Genomic DNA, 26,141 nt, shown 5'->3' with positions numbered 1-26,141 from the left:
GGATTGTTTCGATATCTTAATGTAATCCGACCTGGTGGGGATCCAACACTCTCGACAAGTATTACAGAATGAATCGCACTTGTGCTTGTTTATACGTTGTCTTCTTTGTAGAAGAGCTACACTTACCTAAAAATTCTCCCAATAAACCGAAGTCGACCATCCGCCTTCCCTGCTACCGTCCTTACGTGGTCGATGCAGTTCTTATGGCTGTGCAACGATATGCCCGGAAGTACAATCGACGAGATTGTGGCAAGCAGCACACTGCTAACGCTTTATTTCAACATCACGGGATTGTTTTTCCTGCTCATCTGCGTTAACTTATATTTTTCTACACTTAGGGCAAGCCGCTACTCATCACAGTAACTAGAAATTTTGTCTAAGTCATCTTGTATCGTCATAAAGATACTCAACGACAATCCTTCCCGTACACTACTGCATCATAAGAAAACAGTTGCAGATTGCCGCTCACCCTGGCAGTTAGATCATTTAAGAGACTAAGAACGGTTCTATAACACTTCCGTGGGGGACTCCTGATGACAATCTTGAAATAGCGGCGCGAGGTCGATAATAGTTCACAATCTGGTTCGAGTACACACAACAGCACAACTCGAAGCACCTGAAGAAGAGTACTGGATCAGTCATCGAAATATTGTCCATAAAGTGCAAGTGACAACTCGCCAGAACATTCGAAAGCCCAACATTACTTTTTGCACATTGGCTCTGGCTGACGCCAGTTACAGTGCGTTCGCTGGGCTCTCCAGAAACCTTCGGATTCACAGCGCAGATTGCTTAGAAAACTGGACTCTATTATGTATGAAGTGGAAAGGACCTTCCTCCTGGGGGCGTAAGTAGCTCTCCAGGGGAGTGACGTTGTGTGTCTGCACCTGTTGCAGGGCAGCATCTACACGTGGGTGCTGGAACACCGCGTGCACCACAAGTACCACGGCACTGACGATGACCCGTTCAACTACCGGCGCGGCTTCCTGTTCTCGCACGTGACCAGCCGCCTGCTCAAGCCACACCCACGCTTTCAGGAGGTCGCCGCCACCATCGACATGAGTGACATCGAGGCCGACTCCATCGTCATGTTCCAGCACAGGTGCGCGCGCCGGCCGTTCGCCGCAGTGCTGTTATCCTTCCGCCGATTGCGGCTGTTCGGATTAGAGATAGATGTTTTCGTTCCATTTATTCATTTGAGATTTTCAAGAATGTAGAACATGCTGTTGTTTTGGTCTTCAGCGCAAAAACTGTTTTGCTGTAACTCTCCGTGCCAGTCTATCCGGAGCAGGCCTTTTCATCTCTGCATAAGTACTACAACCTACACTTATTGACACTTTCTTACCGTAGTCAAGCCTTGCTCTCCCTCTACAATTCTTACTCCACCCCCACCCCCAAATTTCTTCCATTACCAAACTGGTGACTCCTTGAAGTCTCGGAATGTGTCTATATCAACTGATCCCTTCATTTCACCAAGCTGTGTCATAAGTTACTTTGCTCCCCAATTCTGTTCAGAACCTCCTCCTCATTTATTCATTCTATCCATCTAATCTTCAGCATTCTTCTGTAACACTATATTATATTCTTGTCTTAACTATTAACTATCTCTGCCTCGGGCATGGATGTGTGTGATGTCCTTAGGTTAGTTAGGTTTAAGTAGTTCTAAGTTCTAGGGGACTGATGACCACAGATGTTAAGTCCCATAGTGCTCAGAGCCATTTGAACCATTTTGTTAACTATCTATATTTTACTTCCGTACGAGGCTACACTCCAGAGAAATACCTCCACAAATTACTTTCTACCACTTAAATTTATATTCGATGTCAACACACTACTGGCCATTAAAATCGCTACACCAAGAAGAAATGCAGATGATAAAAGGGTATTCATTGGACAAATATATTATGCTAGAACTGACATGTGATTACATTTTCACGCAATTTGGGTGCATAGATCCTGAGAAATCAATACCCAGAACAACCACCTTGGCCGTAATAACGGTCTTGATACGCCTAGGCATTGAGTCAGACAGAGCTTGGATGGCGTGTACAGGTACAGCTAGCTGCCCATGAAGCTTCAACACCATACCACAGTTCATCAAGAGTAGTGACTGGCGTATTGTGACGAGCCAGTTGCTCGGCCACCATTGACCAGACGCTTTCAGTTCGTCAGAGATCTGGAGAATGAGCTGGCCATTGCACCAGTCGAACTTTTTCTGTATCCAGAAAGGCCCGTACAGGACCTGCAACATGTGGCCGTGCATTATCCTGCTGAAATGTAGGGTTTCGCAGGAATCGAATGAAGGGTAGAGCCACGCGTCGTAACACATCTGAAATGTAACGTCCACTGTTCAAAGTGCCGTCAATGCGAACAAGAGGTGACCGAGACGTGTAACCAATGGCACCCCATACCATCACGCCGGGAGATACGCCAGTGTGGCGATGACGAATGCACGCTTCCAATGTGCATTCACCGCGATGTCGCCGAACACGGATACGACCATCATGATGCTGTAAACAGAACCTGGATTCATCCGAAAAAATGACGTTTTGCCATTCGTGCACCCAGGTTCGTCGTTGAGTACACCATCGCAGGCGCTCCTGTCCGTGATGCAGCGTCAAGGATAACCGCAGCCATGGTCTCCGAGCTGATAGTCCATGCTGCTGAAAACGTCGTCGAACTGTTCGTGCAGATGGTTGGGTTCTTGCAAACGTCCCCATCTGTTGACTCAGGGATCGAGACGCGGCTACATGATCCGTTACAGCCTTGCGGATAAGATGCCTGTCATCTCGACTGCTAGTGATACTTGGCCGTTGGGATCCAGCACGGCGTTCCGTATTACACTCCTGAACCCACCAATTCCATATTCTGCTAACTGTCATTGGATGTCGACCAACGCGAGCAGCAATGTCGCAATACGATAAACCGCAATCGCGATAGGCTACAATCCGACCTTTATCAAAGTCGGAGACGTGATGGTACGCATTTCTCCTCCTTACACGAGGCATCACGACAACGTTTCACCGGGCAACGCCGATCAACTGCTGTTTGTATATGAGAAATCAGTTGGAAACTTTTCTCATCTCTGCACGTTGTAGGTGTCGCCACCGGCGCCAACCTTGTGTGAATTCTCTGAAAAGTTAATCATTTGCATATCTCAGCATCTTCTTCCTATAGGTTAAATTTCGCGTCTGTAGCACGTCATCTTCGTGGTGTAGCAATTTTAATGGCCAGTAGTGTACATTTCTCTTCTTCAAAACCGCTGCCCTTGCTGTTGTCATTCTGTATTTTATAGCCTCTTTATTTCAGCCATTGTAATTTATTTTACTACCAAAATACCAAACTGATCTACTACTTTACTACCCAAATACCAAACTGCTCTATTACTTTTAGTGTCCTAAACCAATACCCTCAGCATCGGCTGATTTAACTCAACTATATTCCATTACCCTTGTTGTACTTCTGTCGATGTTCGTCTTAATCATTTGCAAAATGCCTTCTGTTCCGTTTAATTTCTCTGCCAAGCCCTTTGCAATATGTGAAACAATTATAATGTCATCAGGAAACCTCAAAGTTTTTATTTCTTCCCCCTGAACTTGAATTGGCTTTCCAAATTTCTCCTTTGTTTCCTTACTGCTTGCTCAATTCACAAATTGAATAATATTGGGGATAGACAACAGTGCCTCAATCCCATATCAGCTATTGCTTCTCTTTACTGTACTTAGACTCTTATTTTAACGGTAGCATGGTTTCTGTACAGGTAGTAGACAACCATTAGCTCTCAGCGTTTCTTCTCTGCTACCTTCCGAATTTGGAAGAGTGTATTCGAGTCAACATTGTACAAAGCTTATCCTAAATCTACAAATGCTACCAACTTAGATTCGGTATTGCCTCGTATTTTCCAAAACTTCCTTGAAACCCAAATCAATTTTCCGTGAGGTCTTATCGTATCAGTCTTTCCATTCATCTGTAAATAATTCGTGTCTGTATTTTACAACTACTACTTATTATCCCAAAATATTTGCTCAATGCGAATTTCATAACGTCAGCTGCAATGGGTATTGCCCAACTGTTACATACGAGAATTTGTGCCGGACCGGGAGTCAAGCCCAAGTTTACCACTTATCGCAAATGGTTGCCTTAAACATTTCGGCTATCCATGCATGCTTTCCAGCCTGGTGCAAACCTCCGTATCTCACTGTTCACTTCCTTATATCGTAGTCTTATCTACGTCTCCCTTTAAGTTCGCAACATTACTTGATTTCCGCTTAGGGAGAATGACACCACCACAAGGAATCGAGACCACGTTTATCTTGTGCGCTCCGTCTCGTCTTACGATACTTGCATGTGATTTGAAGATCAGCAGCTGTATGAAATACAGGGTTAGTCAAAATTATGTTAATTCACATATGCCACAAACAATTTATTAACTTTATATACATGTACAAACGAAACACATCGAATGTGTTAGATGATACGCTGCAAGTGTTAAATACTTGCGAACTCAACCTGTTCGCCATCGCGTTCAGCACGTAAAAACCAACGATTAACAGCAGCATTTAAAACCAGTACACACATTTCACTGGGAACTGATAATATCATACCCAATATACGGTTCTTTAGGTCACTGATGACGCGAACTTTCCTGCAGTAAACGCGCTCCTTTACCAAGTCTCATAACCAGAAATCACATGGCTTTAAGAAAGGAGATTGTGGAGGCCAGTACAATGGTCCATCACAACCAGTCCATCGTCCAAGAAACGTAGCATTGAGATAGTCTCTAACAGTACGGGCCTAGTGCGATGGAGCGCCATTGTGTTGGAAATTTCTAGACCTAGCTCATCAATGATGTACTGCTGCAACATCTGAAAGTAGACGTCAGAAGTTACTGTTGGTGTATCAAAAAAAGTAGGGTCCAATTACTCCAGCGGCGGTCACAGCGCACCAAAAATTCACTTTGGGGGAGTCACGTTCATACTTCCGGATGACTCGTGGGTTTTCGGTGGTCCAGAAAATCGTGTTATGTCGGTTCACAAGTCCACTTGTGTGAAAAGTAGCTTCATCGCTGAATGCCATTACATTCAGAATATCTTTCTGGATATTCGTAATTTCAGCTAAAATCTGACAGCATACCACTCGGTTACGTTTCTGCGCCATTGTTAAAGCTGGGCGGCTTGGATGTGGCATAGTCTCATCCCAAGGTCGTGTTCCAAGATCCGCCAAAGTGTTTATTGAGGAATTCCTGTTTCCAAAATGCAGCGAAAGACTCTGCAGCACTGCTTCTTGTGCGGCAGCGATGTTTTGCTCACATCTTCCTGTTTTTAGACGTCCTGCATTGCCACGATAGTTGTTAGCTACGGATTCAGCATCCACAAACTTCTTGTAGATGCGATACACTGTTCAATGGCTTGGTGGTTCATGTGAAGATCGCATTCTAACGTTTTCATGGACAAGAGTCAATGAACCGTACACTTCCACCAATCTTGCTGCAAATCTTTTCTCCAGTGTAATTCGTTCAGCTACTGTGCAACTAAAAACAGAAGAGATTGAAGACGTTACAATGATCAGTTGTACGACAGCTAAAAAAACGATATAATACATGGTACAATATATTTCAATAAATTATTTCTGCTCTCTACGTGTTATGTCCACTTCAGTGTCAACATATTTTTGATTAGTCCTGTATTATCAGGATGAAATGTTCGCTCTGCAGCGGAGTGTGCGCTGATATGAAACTTCCTGGTGGATTAAAATTGTGTGCCGAACCAAGACTCGAACTCAGGACCTTTGCCTTTCGCGGGCAAGTGCTCTACCGCCAGTGAAAGGCAAAGGTCCTGATTTCGAGTCTGGTCCGGCACACGGTTTTAATCTGCCAGGAAGTTTCAACCCTGTGTTATACCAAATTATTCGCTGAATGCGTATGTCATGACTGACTGTCAAAAATATGTATCGTAAGCCGAGTCGGGGCATACTACGAAAAGAATGGTCTTGATTCCTTGTGGTGGTGTCGTTCTCCCTGAGCGGGAGTCAAATAATGTTGCGAGCTTAAAATGGTTCAAATGGCTCTGAGAACTATGCGACTTAACTTCTGAGGTCATCAGTCGCCTAGAACTCAGAACTAATTAAACCTAACTAACCTAAGAACATCACACACATCCATGCCCGAGGCAGGATTCGAACCTGCTACCATAGCGGTCGCTCGCTTCCAGACTGTAGCGCTTAGAACCGCATGGCCACTGCGGCCGGCACGAGCTTAAAGAGAGACGTACATTAGACTACGATATAAGGAAGTTCACAGTGACGTATGGAGGTTAGGATCTGGCTGGGAAGCGTGCAAGGCCAGCCGAAATGGTTAAGGCGACCACTTCTCGTAAGTTGGAAATCTCGCCTATAGTCTCAATTTGGTACAAATTCTCGTATGTCACAATTGGGTAATACATCTGTACCCATTGTATCTGATGTCATGGAATTCGCATTCAGCGAATAATTTGGAATAATATTTCATAGCCGGCCGCGGTGGTCTAGCGGTTCTAGGCGCTCAGTCCGGAGCCGCGCGACTGCTACGGTCGCAGGTTCGAATCCTGCCTCGGGCATGGATGTGTGTGATGTCCTTAGGTTAGTTAGGTTTAAGTGGTTCTAAGTTCTAGGGGACTGATGACTATAGATGTTAAGTCCCATAGTGCTCAGAGCCAATATTTCATACAACTGCTGATCGTCAAATCATTTGCAAGTTTTAGTTATTAAATTGATGGTTCATAATATTCGTACCTGTCGGCGCCTGCCTTCTTTGCAATTTGGAATATACTGCATAACCCAGGAAATTGTTTTGTTATGGTATGTTCTCCCATGAACCTCAATAATTCTGGCGGAATTTCAGGGAGCTTATTTCGATTTTAATCTTGTATTGTTCTGTCAGATTTGCTCGCCGTATCGTATCTCCTGTTTCATTTTCATGTATTTCCTCTTCTCTCTCAATAACATGATCTTCAAGTTTGTTTCCTGTGAACAGCTCTTATAGATGTATTCCTTCCACCTTTGAGCCTTCCCTTTTTTGTATACAGGGTGTTACAAAAAGGTACGGCGAAACTTTCAGGAGACATTCCTCACACATAAATAAAGAAAAGATGTTATGTGGACATGTGTCCGGAAAGGCTTAATTTCCATGTTCATTTTAGTTTCGTCAGTATGTACTGTACTTCCTCGATTCACCGCCAGTTGGCCCAATTGAAGGAAGGTAATGTTGACTTCGGTGCTTGTGTTGACATGCGACTCATTGTTCTACAGTACTAGCATCGAGCACATCAGTAAGTAGCATCAACAGGTTAGTGTTCATCACGAACGTGGTTTTGCAGTCAGTGCAATGTTTACAAATGCGGAGTTGGCAGATGCCCATTTGATGTATGGATTAACACGGGGCAATAGCCGTGGCGCGGTACGTTTGTATCGAGACAGATTTCCAGAACGAAGGTGTCCCGACAGGAAGACGTTCGAAGCAATTGATCGGCGTCTTAGGGAGCACGGAACATTCCAGCCTATGAGTCGCGACTGGGGAAGACCTAGAACGACGAGCACACCTGCAATGGACGAGGCAATTCTTCGTGCAGTTGACGATAACCCTAATGTCAGAGTCAGAGAAGTTGCTGCTGTACAAGGTAACGTTGACAACGTCACTGTATGGAGAGTGCTACGGGAGAACCAGTTGTTTCCGTACCATTTATAGCGTGTGCAGGCACTATCAGCAGCGGATTGGCCTCCACAGGTACACTTCTGCGAATGGTTCATCCAACAATGTGTCAATCCTCATTCCAGTGCAAATGTTCTCTTTACGGGTGAGGCTTCATTCCAGCGTGATCCAATTGTAAATTTTCACAATCAACATGTGTGGGCTGACGAGAATCCGCACGCAATTGTGCAATCACGTCATCAACACAGATTTTCTGTGAACGTTTCGGCAGGCATTGTTGGTGATGTCTCGATTGGGCCCCATGTTCTTACACCTACGCTCAATGGAGCACGTTATCATGATTTCATACGGGATACTCTACCTGTGCTGCTAGAACATGTGCCTTTACAAGGACGACACAACATCTGGTTCATGCACGATGGAGCTCCTGCACATTTCAGTCGAAGTGTTCGTACGCTTCTCAAAAACAGGTTCGGTGACCGATGGATTGGTAGAGGCGGACCAATTCCATGGTCTCCACGCTCTCCTGATCTCAAACCTCTTGACTTTCATTTATGGGGCCATTTGAAAGCTCTTGTCTACGCAACCCCGGTACCAAATGTAGAGACTCTTCGTGCTCGTATTGTGGGCGGCTGTGGTACAATACGCCATTCTCCAGGGCTGCATCAGCGCATCAGGGATTCCGTGCGACGGAGGGTGGATGTATGTATCCTCGCTAACGGAGGACATTTTGAACATTTCCTGTAACAAAGTGAATGAAGTCACGCAGGTACATTCTGTCGCTGCGTGTTTCCATTTCATGATTAATGTGATTTGAAGACAAGTAATAAAATGGGCTCTAGCATGGAAAGTAAGCGTTTCCGGACACATGTCCACATAACATATTTTCTTTCTTTGTGTGTGAGGAATGTTTCCTGAAAGTTTGGCCGTACCTTTTTGTAACACTCTGCAGTACTGGCTTGCCATCTGAGATCTTGATATTGATGAAGCTGCTTCTTTTTTCTCTGAAGGTCTGTTTATTTTTCCAGTTGGTGGCATCTATGTTGCTCCTAGTCATGTAAGCTTCTATAGCTTTGCGTTTCTCCTATAGCCATTCTTGATTTGCTGTTGTGCCCTTTCTGTCAATCTCAGTTTTGTGATATCTGTATTCTCTTTTGCTGGCATCATTTGCTGTCCTTTTCCGTTCTCTCGTTTCATTAATTACATTTAGTACTTCTTGTGTCACCCAAGAATTTCTACTGGGCTTTGTCTGTTTACATATTTTGATCCTCTGCTGCCTTAACTATGTCACCCCTCAAAGTAGGCAATTTATCTTGTAATGTATATCTTTCCCTTGTTTCAATCAATCGTTACCTAATACTCCATTTTAAAATGTCGGTAATCTCTTGTTCTATTAATTTATCCAGGTTCCATCTCATTATTTTCCTACATTTCTGGAATTTACTACGTTTTAATCTGAAGCTCATAAACAATAAATTATCACCATCTGCCACTAGAAATGTTTTTCAATTTAAAATTTGGTTTCGAAAACTCTGTTTGATCATTATACAATCTATTCGAAACCTTCTGTGTCTCCAGGTCTCTTCCACTTAGAGCCTACTTTCGTGATTCTTAAATCAGCTATTTAAAGTGATTAGATTGTGCTCAGTCCAAAATTATTTGTACCAGGCGATGTCCTCTTTCATTCTTTTCCCCCAGTCCATGTTTATCTACTATTGTTTTCTCTTCCTTTGCCTATTGTCGAATTAAGTCAGCTGTTACAATTAAAGTATCGCCTCCCATAACTATCTGAATAATATGTTTTATCTCATAACACATTCTGTCAATCTCTTCGTGATCTACTAAGTTAGTAAACACATAAGCTTGTATTATTTTAGTAGGTTTAACTTTGTGTCTGCTTTTCCTACGTTAATGCGTTTACTATGCTATTCATATTAACTCATCTGAATTCCTGTATTCGTATTCATTACTAGACTTTCTCGTGCATTTCCCCTGTTTCATTTTATGTTGATCAATCAGTACTCACATGACCAGAAGTTCTGTTTCTCCTACCACCATACTTCATTAACTCCCACTATGTCTAACTTGAGCCTACCGATTTTGCCTTTTATATTTTCTGAATGATCTCCACGAATAAGAGATTTAACATTCCATGCTCCGACATGCAGAACCCCAGTTTTGCATTTCCTGATAACATTATTTTGGTTACTCTCTCGTCAAGGATGTGAACGAGAGGTTATTTTAATCTCGTAATATTTTACCTATATTTCATATATAAAGCTGGTAGTTTCCCCTTGCTTTCAGCCATGCGTATTAGCAAGCAAGAACATGTTGGATAATGTTGCAATGTCATATGAGATTAATCATCCAGACTGTTGCCTCTGCAACTAATTGGAAGGCTGCTGCTCCTCCTCAGTAACTACATGTTAGTCTGGCCTCTCCACTGGTAAGTCTTCGTTGCACCCGTACCTAGGGTACGGCCTATTTATTCGAGGCTGTCTGGAACTCGAATGCGTCTTGAACTGTTCTCTGTCTGGAACTCTACCTTGCTCGATGTATGAGGACCTCTATATCCGACATTCGGAGCTGTTTGCTTAGTAACGGTTCATGAGTGCGTCGCTTTTTACCTCCAATTTGTAATCAGTGAGCGTGAAATCAGTAATTTTCCGATGCGTGTGACCTTTTAATGGACTGAGCGACTTGCACTGTACATCTCCACCTAAGTTACAAGGCTTACAGCTGATATTCATACTTAGACGATGTTTCTTTCTTTCTGGCAGCCCTTCTTGATTACGATAATTACAGTGATGATAATGATGAAGATGGTGGTATTGGTGAATTTCTTCACGCTCTTATTTACAACGTGATTTTCTGCTGGATGTCTATTGACATTGACAATAAATCTTTAGTAATGCGCAAACTAATTAGGCTTGCTGTGCATCTGCTGGAAGGTCATTTTCGTACAGTTGAAACAGTAGTGGAGCTCGAATTGAACCTCGTGGCATTCTGCTAATTTCTCCAAATAGAGAAATATCTGCCCTGTCTACATTTTTATAATTATGTAGCAGAACGTTCTGCATTCTTTTTGTCATACGCGACGTTAGTTGTAGTTAGTTATGTTCCATAGGTCATTTGAATGATACTTTTGTCGAAAGGATGTGGAACTAGTCAGTTTACAGGATACTTTTATCATTTATGAACACATTACTATTTTTAGTCCTACTCATGCAACTATCCTTTTTTATGGCTACCAGTTTTTATGTGAAACTTTGTCAGTGGAATAGGAGGAGCTGTCCAGGAAAAATCATTTTAAATTAGTTTTAAAAATTGCTTCAATAGCTGTCAGATTTTTATGTTATTGGGCAAATGATCAAAAATTTTTGTTTCTACATATTACATTCCTTTCTGAACCACTGACAGCTTCAACAAGATAGTAAATGTCATTTTTCCCTCTAATGTTGTAGGTATGGACATCACTATTCTTCTGAAATTGTGATGGATCTTGCATACATTCGAAAGAGCGTGGCAATCCATGTTGCGACCTGCGAACACTTGTATTGCATCTCAAGGAGGTCACTTTGAACATTCATTGTAATGTGGATGCTAAGCAAGTTTGCACTGTGCTCTGGGACGATTTGTTGTTCTCGCACATACACCGTCCATTTCCAGACACGTGTTCATAGGACCTATTTTCCTCCATTTCCAACCATGAATTCGTCTCTGCAGTTTGATGGTTTTACTAATGGTCACCATGTGTAGGGAATAGGAGTGGACAAAAAAATTGAGCCCTGTGGGATTTCCTTTGTGACTTTTTCTCTCCCTCCCCTAGTCATTAAAATTATCTACCTTTCCGATATTGTCTGAATTAGTCAGAATAACATTTTGTATTCTGTTTGTAAAGAATTATTCAAACCAGCTGTTCCATAAAACCATTAGCTCCATAAAACTTGAGTTTTTCTATGAGAGTACTTTATCTACACAATGAAACGCCTTGAAAGGCGAAGACAGCTCACTGTATGAATAGCGACTGTGAAAAGAGAGCTGTTGTTTGTGGACGGGACGGCGCAGGTACTGGGCGCCGCTGACGCTGCTGCTGGGGGTGGCGCTGCCGCTGTGGCTGCCGCTGCTCGTGTGGGAGGACGTGCCGCTGCCCGCCGCCGTCATCACGGTGATGCTGCGGCTCGCCATCCTCTGGCACGTCGCCGGCCTCATCAACAGCGGCGAGCAGATCTGGTCACTCTCCGCCAAGAATAAGTGAGTCCTGCCTACCTCTTACCACACGCTCTTGACATGTTGTTAACACTTTGGAGACCGGCAGCTTAGATGAATATCGGGCCTAATGAACCGGCCATTTATGCCATTATTTTAAGCGTTACTGGCACATATGTAACTGATGAATCCTAAAGAGTAATACATACCAGTACTAAAAAAAATACCAAACTTCAAGATTTGTTTCTCACAGCTACTTTAGGTCTTTGATAGAACACAAATTCTAAGATAATTATGCCAGGAAGAATTTTCTTTTCTTTTTAGTCTTCTGACTGGTTTGATGCGTCCGGCATTATCCTTAAAAGAAGTGCGAGGTGAGTTATCGAGAAATTTCTTCCGTTTGACCTTCCAAAATTTCTTGCTGGCTCAAAAAACATTATGTGTTTGTGCTCAGCCACTCGCGACAGCAGCTGTTAGGTTCGCTAACTTTTCTTTCAAAATAATTCTAGACTCTGTCGACAGAAGCAGCGCCAGTCATAGCGAGACGCCCGTACAGTGTTCTCATGCTCAGTGAGTTCAGTTTTCGAGCGACAGATGGCTCGCGCATCGAAGAAATCGCGGCCCCACTTATACTCGGGCGCGATTTTTTGGCGAATAATCATCCTACTGACATCAAACAAGTCTTGTGGATACGAGTCAAAGAGAAGGCTCTTAATTAAAGACGATATGGGCTAAGCAAAAAATTGGATTTCGTTTGTGACCTATCGCACCTCAACATTTATGCCTTTATAGCAGTGATTCATCTCTTCCCCATTGTAGCACTCCAGCACTCCCCCCCCCCCCCCCTCCCCGCTACGAGAAGCTACCCAACATTTCTGAGAATGTCCCCTCAAAAATTATAAAACTCACCTTACATCTTAATTTCCACCATCATCTCTAAAGTAGCCCCTCGCGCTTGTATACAAAGCTTCTAGCGTTTTTCCCACTGTTGTTTGCAGTCAGTGCTTAATTTCTAAAATTTTATGTGCCGTAGCTCGCCTCTTCAACCATACACCCCCACATGCCTGTGAAGACTGCGATTCTGCCCTGTCGCTAAGTATCGCCAAAATACCCGAAAAGTACCGTGTTAACTAATGCAGTCAAAATCAAGTCGTATCTAAGTAGACGTTTCTCCAAATTTTACTTCCCAACACAATTTCTGACCGTGCATCTATCCCAGTTTAGCATAGAATAACCATATTAAATAAGATTTAATGACATTGACAAAAAAAGAGAAAAAAAACCATTTGCTTCTAACATCAATAAACAAAAGAATACCAAAGTTGAGTGAACGACTCTCATTCAAAGTAATCACAACCCGTGTGGTTTGACAGCTACCCACCTTTGAATAACCCACTATAGAATGTTAGAATCTTATCTTGTGTGTTGTGACGATGGTCGCGATATCGACGTCAGCTGGGTGGTCCTGGTGAAAGGCTGAGATCTGTTCCCACGGTCGTGTGATTGTAGCTGATGAATTTTCCCCGTAATCGGGCGGGCGGTGGTATTCATTAAGCTGCAAATCTGATTACAGTGGCGTTTTGCAGGCCACAGGCTGGTCGATGTAACTGTTGTTACAGATGTCCGTATGTGCACAGTATTAATGTTTCTGGCGCAAACAATTTAAGTTTACTTATGCCACACACAGTTTATAAAACTTGCCGACCGCGAATTCTGTAGAAAGTCAATTCGTATTATGAGTGCCGCGATCGCGAAAAACCGTCATGGGCGGGAATCTACTCACACACAATAGACAGTTCGCATAAGCTCAGAACGACTGTTACTGATTATAGGCGTCCGGTAGTTCATCGAAACGCGAATAAATACGTAAGTTCACAGTACTTGAGTGTACGAAAACACAGTCAAAATACAAGCGCAGTTCAATTCACAGACACAGAGCTACAATACCGTCCATTCTCGGTTGCATTGTCATAGTTACTTCGTCTCACGGCACAGTCTCAGTATTTACTTCTCCCAGTTTCTACACTCACTATTATCATATCACTTCCTGGTATAAAACAATCATTAAAAACGTACATCGCTTGCCACTAAACTCAATCTTCACCAGCTCGTAAAAGTCACGACTCCCACAGTAAAACATGTGTCCGCCTCTCTAGCTACCCAAAAACACACACCCGCTTTGTTGGATCAACCATCGATATTGCTCTCCCTCAATACTCTCGCCCACAGTTTATACAATATCAAAGTAAATTACGTATATCTTTACACAACTATTTTCTACCAAACTTATTACAGTAAACGATAAACAAAAAAATTTAAAGCTTTCCACAATCAATAAACTCTAAACATATTTATCTACTTACAAAAAAGAAATAATTTCCAGTTACATATTACATCTAGAAAACAACTTTTATCTCTATGTTACAGGACAAACGAAAAATGCTCTACAACATCAAAGATATATGAACAGACGGAAAAAAAGGAAAAAAAAACAAGATAAATATATATCTATCGCAAATAACGATGTCTTCACATGTTGTATCTTTTATAGCCGATGATGGTCTGTTGCTTGGCCGAAACTTATATCTTTAATAAAATGACATACAACTGTTGTGACAAATAATGTAGGCTGATGTTAAGAACGCAACCTTATAATATTCTTAACGGCTCTGCGGCCGGGTCATAACATCATCTTCAGGTGAGGTGCTAAATCTCGCCAGAACGTATTCCTACTGTGAGAGAACATCGGCACTTTTCCTACCATATACTGGGAGCGTATCTACAAAGATAGGACGGACATGAAGAATATGCAGCACTAGAAGTGTGTTTTGTCCGCCAACCAGGATTAGAGCTTGCTTTGGCTTGGTTAAAGATAACCTAGAATTAAGGAACTCTCGTATTTACAAAATCCATTTCCATTGTGGGAAAACGTATATTGACCAGACAGTTCGCACCGTTCATAACAGATTTGTTGAACATTGTCACCACACACTATTTCTACAACCCAATAAAACTGCGGTATTGGAGCACTCTCTCGCCGAGAGACACAGAATGATATATGACGAGAAACTGGTAGTTGCTCCTGTGTCTCACTGTTGAGGTTCTGTATTAAGTGAATCAACTGATATTAGAATGACGATGTTTTTGTAAATGGAGACAAAGGCTACTCTTCAAGTAAAATGTGGAATCTCGTTTTATCTGATATTAGAAAACGACGGTCTTTGACTCGACTGGCAGAATCGGGATGTTGCGACATACATACTCGGTAGCGAATTATCGTTTTTGCGCCTTTACCACAGACGTGCTGTACTTTCACTTTGCATTAGGTGGCAACACGATGATTTTTGGCGCAGGCGCCGTTGGTTTCCCGCGGCGTATAAAAGTACCACCCAACTGCGCTTGTGCGCTGGCTCTCGTCTCAGAGATAAGCCGGTTCCACTCTTGGTGGTAGAAAATTTTCACTACCAGTATTTGGCCGGCCAGGGGAAGAGAGGTGGTGAGGTAAAACTCCTGTCACTAGTCTTTGCACCAGCGTCTCCGCAATCACTACGTTTACAAGCGACACAACCTCAGAAGACGAAAACCGAAATTCTAAAACCATTTTCTGTTGTGTTTGCATGTTAAAGGATGAAGCTGTTTTTCTAGACCGGTCAAAGATCAGTTTTTCGAGCGTCAGTTGTTTTAAAAAAATTGCATCTGGTAATCAGCTGTTCCGGCTTCTGATTTAGTCAGCACAACGACTGTCTCTTTTCAGTCAAACGTATCAGAGGTAGGCAATTTCATGCTCAGTTTAATATTTCTATTTCCCTTTAACTGCACAAAATGTCACTCCTTCCAGATTAGCTCAAATGGCTCTGAGCACTATGGGACTTAACATTTGAGGTCATCAGTCCCCTAGAACTTAGAACTACTTAAACCTAACTAACCTAAGGACATCTCACACATCCATGCCCGAGGCAGTATTCGAACCTGCGACCGTAGCAGTGGCGCAGTTCCGGAGTGCCTAGAACCGGTCGGCCACCGCGGCCGGCTCCAGATTAGCCAAAAAATTTTAAAAACAAGATGTAACCTAACAACACAAGCACGTTTCAAAACCAGTTGTGTATTTAAATGGCAGCGAAATTCGATTATCGAAGTTGTAATGTTATCTCAAAAAAATAAAAGAGGAACTGGATTTTGAATTGAAACGCTTCCGAAAACTATTTGGTCGAAGTCGAAACACATTACTGTGACCACAGTTCGAGTAGAACAAGGAAAGATATCACAATATAAAATCTACTCTAAATGTCATATCCAGTTAATGGCTAAGTAAGACTTACTTTTTTACCTACTTGCGTAGTCATCAGGTTCAGAGTCTTTGTTGATTAGCAGGTATATTTGTTGACGGAGGAGTGTGATAACGTGAAGTATAATGCGATAAAATATTTTGCATTAAATTATAAAAACATTAATCGGACTTCTTGAAAGAAAATTTAGACTGCGTGGTTCGACTTTTGTCACGTGCACCCAGCACATAAAGGCGCGCTAACCGACACGTCACAAAACCAGTCACTTCCAACGTAATTAGAGCTGAAACATTTAAAAGAAGCTATACATATCATTAGTAAAGGATAGTGGCATCATTTCAAATGAATAAAAACATTTAAGAAGTTAAAGACAACTGTTAGTACTCAATGTTTACAAGGAGAAAATAATATGGCGTGCTTACAGTATGGAAGACGACAGACAACAGGCAGATTCTAGGATGTGATTCGTGACTCAAACTTTTTACGTCTGAATACCGTCATTCATCTCAGAAATTATACGTGATGACAGTATTACATGAAACAAGGAATTTTTGTTTTAAATAAAATACGTTAATTTATAAAACGTGGAAATCAAGCAGCTAGAACCGCATTCACAGAATTGATATTGGAGTGTTAACACGACCGACCAGAAGCGGCATTGGGAAACTGATTTATGAAATCTGGTTTTGGGAGCTATATGTAAACATAGTGATTGTGATTGTCACATGAAAAAGATAAAACAGTGCTAGTTGTATTAGGTCGGGTACTTATCTGTACGTGGCCAATCTAGAATTCTTGAACGTTGTACTGAACTGAAATATACTTAGGATTTTAAGTGACGCATTGATGTATTCGTTAGCAGAATATATAGAGACGACAGTTTTGAATTATGCGGGAAGTGATTAGTCGTTTGGGCTGTAGTGGTTTGCACTGAAGCTTAGTTAGAAACATTCTTGATGTAGAACTGAAAGTAGTTTACGCCAAAGTAAATTACAGTGGTCGCGACAAGCGGCCCACTGTAGACGGTGATGCAGCATTCCTGCATCTGCTCTCCTGTAACTCGTTCCTTGATAATGCGACTCTATCGGGACGCGCGTTCCAAAACGCCGCGCATGAAAACGTGATTTTTCTGTGATTCATACCTTGAGTTCTATTGGTGATACAAAGGTAGGCTCAAGTGTATCTTATAGCTCTTGTGCTAGGGACCATTTTTATACGCAACAGAAGGATCTTTTTGCTGTAACTATCCTGCGATACACGGTCAGACTATAAATATTGCACACGTCCTCCAGCTTAGGGAAATGAAGCAAATCGGCTGGTTCTTTTTGCATCACGGGTGGCCTATGGTGCGTCTTAAGGGGTTTATGGAGACAACATTTAGTTCATGGACGGCTCCTGAAAAATCCCGAAAAACATGGTTTCTGGGTACCAATCCGAGCCGCGGATTCCAAGATGGCTATGAACAGCAAATGTCTGAAATGTTTACGATACATTCCTAAGATCCCGATCTCGAACAACCTTGAATATTTTCTCGATATATTTCTCTGTTTTAGCGATACAAAGGTTCAAAGCTACCCTAATTGTATACGTAAAATACGCACCAAAAATCCGATGTGAGTCGAAAGCGTAGTTTATAAATTGACTTAGCACAGAGAAATATGCTGTGAAGTGTCTCCATTATCATCAGGAGCGTTCTGGGAACTCCATGTTGTAGTACTGAAGGACATGTGGAATTTTTTATCTCGTAAAATCCTATCCGAGTTGTAAAAATAAGTTCTACATCTACATATATACTCCGCTAGCCACCAAGCGGTGTGTGGAGGAGGGCAAAAATTCACGCCAAAGTCATATTTCCCCCCCCCCCCCCCCCCCTCTGTTCCACTTGCGGATCGCGCGAAGGAAAAACGACTGTCTGAACGCCTCAGTACCAGCTCTTATTTCCCTTATCTTTGAATCATGATCATTGCGCGATTTGAAACTTGGTGGTAATAATATATGCTCTACATCCTCGGTGAAGATTGAATTTCGGAATTTAGTGAGCAGCCCCTTCTGTTTAGCGCGCCGTCTATCTGCAAGTGTGTCCCACTTCAAACTTTCTATGAGATTTGTAACGCTCTCGCGATGGCTGAATGTACCAGTCACGAATCTTGCCGCTCTTCTTTGGACCTTCTCAACCACTTGAATCAGACCCAACTGGTAATGGTCCCATACAGACGAACAATAGTCTAAGACTGGACGAACTAACGTATTGTAAGCTATTTCCTTTGTTGAAGGACTGCATCGCTTCAGGATTCTACCAATAAACCGCAATCTATAGTTCGCCTTACCCGTTACTTGTGTAATCTGATCATTCCATTTGAGATCATTTCGAATAGTCACACCCAGATTCTTGACGGACGTTACCACTTCCAAAGACTGGGCATTTATCTTGTACTCGTACATTAGTAGGGATTTTCACTTTGTTATATGCAGTAGGTTACACTTACTAATATTGAGAGATAACTGCCAGTCATTACACCACGCATTTATTTTCTACAAATGCTCATTGATTTGTTCACAACTTTCGTGTGATAATACTTTCCTGTATACTACAGCATCTTCGGCAAACAGTCGAAGGCCGCTGTCAATACCATCAACCAGATCGTTTATGTAAATCGTAAAAAGCAGAGGAACTATTACGCCGCCCTGGGGCACACCTGAAGTTACGCTTGTTTCTGTTGAAGTCACCCCGTTCAGGACGATGTACTGCTCCCTGTCTGTTACAAAAATTTCTATCCAACCGCATATGTTATCGGATAGACCGTAAGCGCACACTTTTTGTAGGAAGCGACAGTGCGAAACTGAGTCGAGCGCCTTTAGAAAGTCGAGAAATATGGCATCAACCTGGGAGCCGGTGTCTGGAGCCTGTTGTATATCATGCACAAAGAGGGCCAGCTGTGTCTCGCATGACCGCTGTTTCCTAAAACCGTGCTGGTTTCTGCAGATGAGCTTCTCAGAGTCTAGAAAGGTCATTATGTCTGAACACATAATATGTTCCATGATTCTACAACAAATCGATGTCAGTGAAATTGGTCGGTAATTACGTGCATCCGATTTTCTACCCTTTTTATAGATTACTATGACCTGGACCTTCTTCAAGTCCCGTGGAACCTTCCGCCTTTCCAATGATATCTGATAGACAACAGATAAGAATGGTGCTATATTTGTAGCATAGTCAACATAAAATCTTACGGGGATACCATCTGGGCCAGATGCCTTCCTGGCGTCTAAGGATCTTAACTGTTTTACAATCCCAGATACACTAAAAACTATGTCAGCCATCCTTTCGTTTGTTCGATAATTGAAAGGGGGAATGGTGCTGCAGTCCTCTATCGCAAACGAGTTTTTGAAAGCTAGGTTTAGAATTTCGGCCTTCTTTTTATCATCATCAGTTACATTGCCCATACTGTCAGCAAGAGAAGGTATTCAATTATTTATAGCGTTCACAGATTTTACATACTGTAAGGTGTCAGGCAAATCCAACACCTTCCATGAAAACCCTGACATGATAGCAAATCCGACAGTATGTCACATAATTCCGAATAAATCCTGACATTAAATTAACCAAAGTAATACGATCAACGAGTGAGCAAATGAAATACCACAGACTAACACAAGAACGCCTAAATGTATGTCATACCTTCTCACCGTGAAACAGACGCATTTCTGAGGGGAGAAACGAGAATAGAAGCAGAGAGCAGAACCATGTTAAGCTAGAAAGCTCTACGATAAGGGACGGACACCCACGTCGCCAGCCGACCGCCAAAACCACCCCCCCCAGCCCATGTTAAAAGATAGAGCCCTCCAGAAGAACACTAAAAGGGCCACACCAGCTGCAAGTTTTAGCGTGAGACTTTTTCACATCTCTGTTACGCTGCAAACATTAAAAACATTGCCCCACCACGAAAAGTATAACGTTTCTCATTGGATAGACAGAATTTTTGTAGGCGGAGCTTAAGGTTAACATTGAGACCCTGATTGGTCAGTTGAAAACACAGCCAGATAGCTTTTCTAAAACCAACTTCGGAAAATTGTAGTAAGGAGAAGTTAGGAGAGAGTTGCTTCCGAGATGGCCAGATGTGTGGAGCTGTGCCGCCCGCCGCCCCCTGACGCTGCTTAAACACCGACAAGGTAATGAAAGCTCGCGATGCCGCATTTTTGAGCGGATAAGGCTTCACTCAGAACTGCAGAAGTCTCATCTGTTACATCCCCTTTTTACGTAATACTAGTGTCGATCGTCAATTAAATCTCATGGTGTTCACATTTGCTACTTGAAGTAAAAATCTGAAACGCGATGATTTTTCTGTTATATAATTATTGAGAAGCCACATCAGCCACTGTAATTTACGACAAGTTAGATAAGTAATTAAAGATAATTGAGGTTCACTGTAGACCATTTTGATAGTTTTCTCTTTTGTGAAGCTTAATTTAAACCTACATTATAGATGTGATATGGCATAGGTCATCCTTCGATCCATTATAGAACTTGGAAAACTTGGAAACCCATTCAGGGAATATTCGTTCACATTTTTGTTGAACGCAGTTGGTTTTTATCATCCTGTATTAAAATATTTCCTTTTATCAATAGTGCAATTTATAAACAATGTTTTGTGAGTAGAATAAAATTGGAAATGGTAAACTTAACTGTTTTTTCGACGTTATTTTACCAGCTAACTAAAAATAGGAAAGCCTTGAACCCCTTCCACTAAATTTAGTTAGTATTAAGATTCTTTTACAGGGAGTGCAGTGGAGCTGACGCTGAAATCATTAAGTATTTGATTATATCATCGCTAGTCTCACTGAACTCTTCTAAACTCTACATGTCATGTGTGGTCTGGCGTCTCCTTACCAGCAACAGGTCCCAGGTTCAAACTAGTCAATTCCCTAAAAAACACGCTCAGAGCGTCGTTGCGCGAAAGTGGTAGGTAGACACGACTTAGAACAAACAGACACCACGCAGAATGTTAGAATATGACCAAAATTTTTTGGTGTTATTTTTAAAATCTGCAGATAAAATATTGCTTTCAAATTCGTTAAAAGAATCTCTCTTTGTCCTTCTGACAGCTGCTTTCATTTCGCGTGATTTCTGTCTGTCAGCGGGGCAGTGACTATGTTGCATGTTGTTTCATTTAGATATGAGTAAAATATCAAAATTTTACAAATCATTAAGTTCTTTTCATATGAGTGACTTGACCTGCTGAAAGGGGGTCAAAGAAGGGAACCAGTGGAAAGATGCTCCAATGGGAGTGAATATGCTCCTGTTTGAAAGACTCTGACTGAAAGGTGGGGTACCGGCTGCCTCATTCAATCTTCCTCAGCACATGTAAAAATTTCCCCCAAAATTTTGGCATGCGAATATATTCTCCCTTTCTCATGCCAAGGCGAAAGGAGACAGTAGGAGCAGGAAAGAGGCAGAAATGTAATAAATACTGAGAGATAGTAGACAGTAGTTGCAGTACAGAAAGAGTGTAGGGGACAATGACAGTGTTAGAGAAAGAGAGGGACACAATGGCATTGTAACATAATTGGCAGTGACGGAACGGTGCTAGGAAGAGAGTGACAGAGATAGTGCCAATGGAAGAGGAATAAAGAGAAGGAGAGAGTGGACGTGGATAAGAGCCAGTGCTAATGAGAGACAGAGTCTATGACAAGAAGGAAGAGAGATATGATGATAGTGAGAAGACACAGCAGCAGTGGATAAGCACGAATGACATAGCAGCAGTAAGAGAGAGCAAGACAGAGTTAGTGACAGTGAGAGGGGGCAGTAGGAGCAGAACAGAATGGAGGAGGGAGTGACTGTGAGACAGGAGTCAGTGACATTTAGTGAGACACAGAGAGATAATGATAATCAGTAAGCCTGAATGACTGAGTGAGAATGGGCAAGTGGGAGTGGATGCGTATGAGCGACTTACAGCGATGGACTAGTGGGTGTGAGTGAGTTACAAGGGTCACTCCAAAAGAAATGCACACTATTGCAGTAAAAATACAGTTTTCATTCTCCATGTGTGAAAGTTTTACAGTGTGTAGATACATTCTTCCTGCTTGTTTTCAAACTTAGTTCAACCTGTTCCCGTGAGTGGCGCCATCACAGCACGTCTTCAAGATGGCTGCTGCACTTGACGTTCATCAGAAGCTATGTGCTGTCATAGAATTCCTGTGCTGTGAAAACGAGACAGTGGGAAACATCCACAAGAGGTTGAAAAGGGTGTATGGAGATGCTGCTGTCGATCGCAGTACAGTTAGTCGGTTGGCAAGCAGGTTACGTGATGAAAGCGGGCACAGCAATATTGAGGATCGTCCTCGCAGCGGCAGGCCTCGTACTGCACACACTCCAGACAATGTGCAGAGAGTTAAAGAAATGGTGACTGCTGACAGACTCATCACAGTGAACGAATTGTCACGCTGTGTTGGGATAGGGTAAGGAAGTGTTTGCAGAATACTGGAAGTGTTGGCATTAAAAAAGGTATGTGCCAGGTGGGTTCCCAGGTTGTTGATAGTGGTTCACAAAGAAACAAGAAAAACGGTATGCAGCGAACTTTTGGAACAGTACGAGAATGGTGGAGATGAATTTCTTGGAAGAATTGTGACAGGTGATGAGACATGGCTCCATCATTTTTCACCAGAGACGAAGAGGCAATCAATGGAGTGGTATCATGCAAATTGACCCAAGAAAAAAATAATTAAAAACCACACCTTCTGCTGGAAAAGTTTTGGCTGCGGTGTTTTTCGATTCCGAAGGACTCTTGCTTGTGGACATCATGCCAAGTGGAACCACCATAAATTCTGATGCATATGCGACGACACTGAAGAAACTTCAAGCTCGACTGAGTCGTGTTCGACCACATCGGCAAAAACAAGATGTTTTGCTGTTGCACCACAATGCACGGCCACATGTCAGTCAAAAAACCATGGAAGCGATCACAACACTAAAACACCCGTCTTACAGTCCTGACCTGGCTCCATGTGACTATCGTCTCTTTGGAAAACTGAAAGACTCTCTTCGTGGAACAAGGTTTGAAGATGATTACTTCCTTATGCACACTGCCAAACAGTGGCAGCAACAGGTTGGTCCAGAATTTTATCTTGCGGTTATAGAGGCGCTGGTTCCAAGATGGCGTAAGGCAGTTGAGAGGGATGGTAATTATGTGGAGAAATGAAAATATTCTTCCTAAAGGATGTATCTACACACTGTAAAACTTTCAAACATGTAGAATAAAAGATGGATTTTAAAAAAATAGTGTGCATTTCTTTTGGAGTGAACCTCGTACAATTAGGGGAGCTTGTGGGAGTGAGAGGTGAGTTGCATGTTAAATAGAGCGCCAATATGTTCTGAAGCCAAAATTTTTGGGAAAATTGTTAAAGAAGCCGAGGGAAGTAGATTGAGGCACCTGGTGCCTCACTTTTCATTCAGAGCATTCAGATGTGAATTAGCCTTTTTTGTGATCCGATAGGAGCATTTTCCGCTGGTGTTTTAAAAGGTTCGCCGCGTGCTGTAAGAGTCAGTTGCGGTGAGATTTAGCAAACAGCGTTCTCACCTGAAGAAAAATTGCTGAAGTATCGTGTCAAGGTGATTGTACGATCCGGTTGCAGAGCTGACGAGAGCAATGGGAAAGTTTACGTACCCATAGAACCGCCGTATGTGTGACATCGAGTTAGTTGAGCAGTGCTCGAGTTAGAGACACTGAAACCTACCCTTAGAAAAATTTTTTGAATGATTGTGCTGATAAGCCCCTTTCGTTATTTGATTTTCAAACAGCTGAGCAAAACTGAACGTACTCAGACATTTCTCTCTTTACTTATTCTGATCATCACTAAAGTGACACACAATATTTTTAGCGCAACGCAATCTGACTTTCAATAAGCCCTACAAAAGAATGGCCCTGACTAACAATAACCTAAACCTTTCACGAATCGCTTACCTCACAAAAATCTTCGTTACTCGAACTACTCCAATACAGCGAGCGCCAATACTGCCAGATACATAAAAGATTCTAACTACTGAAGAGACTAGCTACTGATAGGCATAGTTAGCAAATGAAAGATTTTGATAGAGAAGAAACAATGTATTTACTTTAATAGTGTTGAAAAGTCATTATATATATAGCAGTTCGTGACATCCAGTCTTACAAAATTACTCTCTCTGATGGACACATGTCCAAATCATCCATTCTCAAAACTCCGCCATCTCTCTCCCCACACCCACCATTGCTGGCGGCTCACCTCCAACTGCGCAACGCTACGCGCTGTTCACATCCAGCTGCCCAACACTGCAATAGCGAATATTACAACAATGCCAACCAACCGCAGACTGCACACAGCACAGCCAGCGATTTTCATACAGAGCGCTACGTGGCGTTACGAACATAAAGCCCTAAACAGCCTACTTACAACAGGAACGTGTGTGGCCTGCCGACAGGTACTCGGTGGACTCTAACCTGGTGTTCTTCCTGAACCGGACGCACTGGCCGCAGTACCACTACCTGCTGCCGTGGGACTACCGCACGGGCGAGTTCGGCTCGTACGACGACGACTGCGTGACGACGGCGATCCGCGTGTGGGTGGCGCTGGGCTGGGCGTGGGGGCTGCGTACCGTGGGCCGCGACGCTGTGCGCCGCGCGCTCGCCGCCTCCGACGACGTCGTCTCCGCGCTCGAGGAGGAGGGTCGCCGCGTCGCCAAGCAGTCGCTCTTCCTGCAGTAGGGCGGCCCGCCTCTGCTCTGTCCAGGTGGGTTCCAAACGCTCGTCACTTAACGACGCTGTGGCGAGGTCTGCGAGGAAGACTGGCCGCGGCGCATGCGTTGCAGCACGTGACACTACAGGTCTACATCTACATCTACATCCATACTCCGCAAGCCAGAGGGTACTTTGAGTATATCGGTTCTCCCTTCTATTCCAGTCTCGTACTGTTCGTGGAAAGAAAGATTGTCGGTATGCCTCTGTGTGGCCTCTAATCTCTCTGGATTTATCCTCATGGTCTCTTCGCGAGATTTACCGAGGAGGGAGCAATATACTGATTGACTCCTCGGTGAAGGTATGTTCTCGAAACTTCAATAAAAGCGCGTACCTAGCTACTGAGCGTCTCTCCTGCAGTCTTCCACTGGAGTTTATCTATCATCTCCGTAGCGCTTTCGCGATTACTAAATGATCCTGTAACGAAGCGCCCTGCTCTCCATTGGATCTTCTCTATCTCTTCTATCGACCATATCTGGCACGGATCCCACACTGGTGAGCAGTATTCAGGCAGTGGGCGTACAAGTGTACTGTAACCTACTTCCTTTGTTTTCGGATCACATTTCCTTAGGATTCTTCCAATGAATCTTAGTCTGGCATCTGATTTACGACAATCAGCTTTATATGATCATTCCATTTTAAATCACTCCTAATGCCTACTCCCAGATAATTTATGGAATTAACTGCTTCCAGTTGCTGACCTGCTATATTGTAGCTAAATGATAAAGGATCTTTCTTCCTGTGTATCCGCAGCACATTACACTTGTCTACATTGAGATTAAATTGCCTTTCCCTACACCATGCAGACCATTCGTTGCAGACCCTCCTGCATTTCGGTACAATTTTCCATTGTTACAACCTCTCGATGTACCACAGCATCATCCGCAAAAAGCCTCAGTGAACTTCCGATGTTATCCACAAGGTCATTTATGTATATTAAGAATAGCAACGGTCCTACGACACTCCCCTGCGGCACACCTGAAATCACTCTTACTTCGGAACACTCCTCTTCATTGAGAATGACATGCTGCGTTCTGTTATCTAGGAACTCTTCAATCCAATTACGCAATTTGTCCGATAGTCCATATGCTCTTACTTTGTTCATTAAACGACTGTGGGGAACTGTATCAAACGCATTGCGGAAGTCAAGAAACATGGCATCCACCTGGGAACCCGTGTCTATGGCCCTCTCTCTCT

The 26,141-nt window shown here is 42.9% G+C and overlaps 1 protein-coding gene across 1 annotated transcript in view; it reads left to right on the top strand.

Annotated features, from left to right (window-relative positions):
* Window positions 1-26,141, top strand: part of LOC124777427 (acyl-CoA Delta-9 desaturase-like) — a 158,052-nt gene that overhangs the window by 121,516 nt on the left and 10,395 nt on the right. Inside the window, exons 4-6 of the mRNA XM_047252827.1 lie at window positions 894-1,099; window positions 11,750-11,935; window positions 24,632-24,939. Coding sequence (XP_047108783.1) covers window positions 894-1,099; window positions 11,750-11,935; window positions 24,632-24,914 — 675 coding nt within the window. The 3' untranslated portion in view covers window positions 24,915-24,939. The remainder of the gene's footprint in view (window positions 1-893; window positions 1,100-11,749; window positions 11,936-24,631; window positions 24,940-26,141) is intronic.

This window comes from Schistocerca piceifrons, chromosome 2, assembly GCF_021461385.2.
Source record: "Schistocerca piceifrons isolate TAMUIC-IGC-003096 chromosome 2, iqSchPice1.1, whole genome shotgun sequence".
Classification (NCBI taxonomy): domain Eukaryota; kingdom Metazoa; phylum Arthropoda; class Insecta; order Orthoptera; family Acrididae; genus Schistocerca; species Schistocerca piceifrons.
This window is presented reverse-complemented; position numbering and strand designations above follow the sequence as displayed.